Source organism: Octopus bimaculoides, chromosome 6, assembly GCF_001194135.2.
Source record: "Octopus bimaculoides isolate UCB-OBI-ISO-001 chromosome 6, ASM119413v2, whole genome shotgun sequence".
Lineage (NCBI taxonomy): Eukaryota > Metazoa > Mollusca > Cephalopoda > Octopoda > Octopodidae > Octopus > Octopus bimaculoides.
The window spans coordinates 84480166-84484635 of NC_068986.1; the positions used below are offsets into that span (position 1 = coordinate 84480166).

The 4470-nt window shown below is 35.3% G+C and overlaps 1 protein-coding gene across 4 annotated transcripts in view; it reads right to left on the minus strand.

The window, feature by feature from the left end:
• The window catches only part of LOC106875502 (uncharacterized), a 64589-nt gene that overhangs the window by 18752 nt on the left and 41367 nt on the right, over nucleotides 1-4470 (minus strand). For 3 of the 4 annotated variants that reach the window (XM_052968925.1, XM_014923677.2, XM_014923678.2), the window contains exon 4: nucleotides 4325-4468. In XM_052968925.1, coding sequence (XP_052824885.1) covers nucleotides 4325-4468 — 144 coding nt within the window. Of the gene's footprint in view, nucleotides 1-1212; nucleotides 4469-4470 lie in introns of those variants that run through there. The other variant, XM_014923675.2, reaches the window with a different exon arrangement.

Genomic DNA, 4470 nt, shown 5'->3' on the forward strand with positions numbered 1-4470 from the left:
TATAAACTTAGTGTCAGTGATACAAATATGATGTTAATAGCAGGAACAAACCTCTTCTTTAATCAGCACACAATATCAAACAAGAAATAAGGTGATCAAACTTCCCCTATAAAACTAGAGATTATTTTTAAGATCAATAGATTATTCTTAGAGGTGGTGGTAGGGTGTGTTGGGGGTGGCGAGCAGTTATAACATCAACTGTTTTCAGTTTGGTTTGTTAACTTAACCCTTTAACATATAAACTAGCCATATCTGGCCCAAATATTCTACCTGTTTTAAATTTGAACTAGCCATATCCACACTCTCACACCTACCCTACAGTGTCATTCTAAAAATAAACAATCGCATCATTGAAATCTCAAAGCTACAAGATAATGCATAATTAATTCAAAACACTATGAATAAATAAGCATTGCATTTGACAAAGTAATTCCGAAGGCTAAAGAGTTAAAGTCAGACAGTCTTTATTGTGATTACTGTCCTTTCTTTAGAAGGAGACAGTCTATATTGATGCCACCCCACCCACTTCTTTAAAGTGAGACTGTCTATATAATGACACTGCTACACCTTCTTAAAAGTGAAATGGTCTATAGTTACATTGCCATTCTTTCAACTCTTCAGCATTTGAACTAGCCATAGCTAGCCCATATATTCTTCCTGTTCTATGCTCAAACAGACCAGATTCAACCTCTCATACTTACCCGCCAATGTCATTCTAAAAATAAACAATCACATCATTGAAATCTCCAAGCTACAAGACAATGCACCATTAATTCAAACAATGTGAATAAAGAAGCATCACATTTGACAGAGTAATTCTGAATGGTAAAGAGTTACTGCAGCCAGCCTCTTGTCCACTTCCATTAGACTGAATAGTACGGATGATAATGTCATGGATCAGCTCAAAGACTCAACCTACAATGGAAGGAATTAATCAGTTTCTATAAGTGCCAGATCTTGGCATTGAACCAAATATGTTAAATTTTATCATCAGTAAAATAACAAGTTTCCATAATTCTGGGGGTAAGGGTTATCATATATAATACATCGAAAATATCGAAGAATATTTCTTTAATTTATAATTCCAAATAGTAAGGTATTTTTGTGTTTTAGAAAGTCACGGGTGCGTAATTCCAACATTGAATTTTGATTTAATTAAATATGAGAACAATCAAATTGTTGTACCAAATAAGAAAGATAATTTATCGAGGGTAGTGAACTGAAACTGTTGACCTCTTTTATTTGCAATGTTTTTGTTATCTCCAGTTTTTTTAAAATAATTAAAAAAGAAGAAAACACTACAAAGTTTACAAAGACCCAAGCCTCCTGAGGAAAAGCTTCAACAGAATAATAATGATAATAACAACAATAATAATAACAATAATAATAATAATAATAATAATAATAATAATAATAATAATAATAAAGGTTTCCAATTTTGCTACAAGGGCAGCAATTCTGTGGGAGGTGAGTTGGTTACATCAACCACAGTGTTTAACTGGTACTTATTTTATCGACCCCGAAAGGATGAAAGACAAAGTCGACTTCGGTAGAATTTGAACTCAAAACGTGAAGACAGATGAAATATCGTTAAGCGTTACACCTGGTGTGCTACCAATTCTACCAGCTTACTGCCTTGATAGTACTTAATTGTGCTTCTACTAGAAGCACAAGGCCTCAAATTTGGGGGAAGGGATTAAGTCGATTACATCGACTCCAGTGTGTAACTGGTACCTATTTAATCGACCCCCCCACCCCAAAAGGATAAAAGGCAAAGATGACTTTGGTGGAATTTGAACCCAGAATGTAGTGGCAGATAAAATACCCCTAAGTGCATTTCACTCGGTGTGCTCATGATTCTGCCAGCTCACCACCATAACAACAACAACAACAATAATAATAATAATAATAATAATAATAATAATAATAATGGCTTCAAATTTTGGCACAAGGCCAGCCATGTTAGTGAGGTAAAGTTAGTCAGAATGACCCCAGTTCTTGACTGGTGCTTTAGTTTAATTGAGTCCACCTCAGAAAGAAGCAAGGAAAAGTTTTATTTTGAAACAATTTGAACACAGAATGTAAAGAGCAGGTACACTAATGACACTGCCATTTTACTCCCCTTCATAATAATAATAATAATAATAATAATAATAATGATAATAATAATAATATTTAGGCTCAAGGCCAGCATTTTTAAGAAGGGTGGAGTTAGTCAATAGCATTGGGTCCAGTGCTTCACTGGTACAATATTTTATTAACCCCACAAAAGGATGAAAAGGTGATAGGATGAAAGTGGGATTTGAGCTCAAAATGTGAAGAGCAGGGAAAAATGTTGCAAGGGTTTTTTCCTGATACCCTAAAAATTTGGCCAGCTTGCCATCTCAATAAAAATAATAATAATAATAATAATAATAATAATAATAATAATAATAATAATAATAATAATAATAATGGCAGCTATTTTTAGGCACAAAGCCCCAGATTTTGTGGGGAGGGTGGAGAGAATTTAATTGATCACACGCCGCCTCCAGTATTTCAATGGTAAATATTTTATCGACCTTGGAAGGATGAAAGGCAAAGTCGAAAGTGGAGGGATTTGAACTCAAATTGTAAAGGGACATAACTAAATCACACGACGTGGTTTTTATTGGCACTCTACTCTACCATCCACCACCACTGATAATAATAATGATAATAATAATAATAATAATAATAATAATAATAATAATAATAATAATAATAATAATAATAACAATTGGTAACAATAATAAAAATTGTGATTTGTAATATAAGCACAAGGCCACAAGTTTTCTGTGGAGGGGAGAATGCGATTGTTTAAATTGACTCAAGTACCTGACTGCATCCTTATTTTATGAGTCGTGTTGATAATAAAAAAATAATAATAGTATGAGTATTTGTTTCTAACATAGGCACTAGGCCTGATATTTAGGAGGAGGGAGTTAGCCAATTACATCAACCCCTGTACATGACTGGTACTTTTATATTGTTGACCTTGGAAGGATGAAAGGCAAAACCGACTTTGTTTATTATAACAATAATAATAATAATAATAATAATAATGATATTGTTCCAATTTATATATACTGCCGAAGCAAGTAAATAATAATAATAATAATAATAATAACAATAATAATAATAATATTAAAATGTATGAATGGCATCATGCGGTGGCGCTAATGCCACATGTGTCACACAACAGTCAGTAACGGAATTTATTTATATTAGTGCGCCAGCAGTTTAGGTGTAACATGCGATGCCAGCAATACATGCATCATGTGACAGCTGGTACAGAAGTCAATGTAAGTTACATGTATCAAGTGACAAACAACACATGTTGCATCAAGGGAAATATGACAAATAGGATGTACCACATGTGTATCACATGACAACCTTACCTCCAATGTGCTTTGGGTGTAATGTTGGTCACATGATACGCAGCCTATGACGTACAGCAGGTTGCATCACATGGCTTTCTGTGATTACATCCAATGGCATACAACAGGCTGTGCCACATGTCATATGACACACACAACACACAGATCAGCCTAAGCCAGATATAAGCTACTTCGTAACAAAGGCATAGAATATATATAATGTAGTATTTGTGTCACATGACAGTGGCACTGAACATCTATAACAACTACAGCATTTACACTAGTGTTGCAGAACCTCCCATCCCTCTGATTCTTGCAGAGGGCTATGGGCTGGTCCTTTCTTCCACAGACACAATGTTTGAAATATGAACCTTTCGTGTTATATCTAGCACATATGAACACTGGAAGTGTGTGTGTGTGTGTGTGTGTGTGTGTGTGTGTGTGTGTGTGTGTGTGCTTGAGTGTGTATATGCATGTGAGGGGGAGTGGCTTAGGGTTGGAGAATGGTTAGTGATGGTGGGCAGGGGAAAAAACATCAAGGAGAAGGGAATGTATGGTAAGTGGAGCAAGGAGTAAGGGAGATAGGGAGAGGAATGAGACAAAGAGATAGAGAGAAAAATGAGAAGTGTTGAGGATGTGATGGAGAAAAGGTGAAAAAAAAAAAAGAGGAGGAAAAGAAGAAACAAGAAGAGGCAAAATGTCAAGAGAAGACACCATACATATTATTAAGAAGGAGGGAAAGTAAGAGTGGAGTATGAATAGCAGTAGGAGAGTGGAGTGGGGTAAGAGCAGGAGTGGTGTAGGAGTAAGGGTTGGGTAGGAGTGGAATAAGATGGAAGTGTTTTTGTATGGAGAATGATAAAATGTGACTGGAGTAAAGGTGATTTAAAGAGAGAAATGTCTTAGAACTATGGAAAGGCACAAACATGTGTATAATATGACGGATGTTGAGGTAAGAGATATAGCAGCAGCAAATGGCAGAGGATCAAACTCAAAACAGTTATGTGTTCCTTCAACCACATCAAAGTTCTGTGCATTACAAAACGCTGTCCCATTGCCATAAGCACTTCCT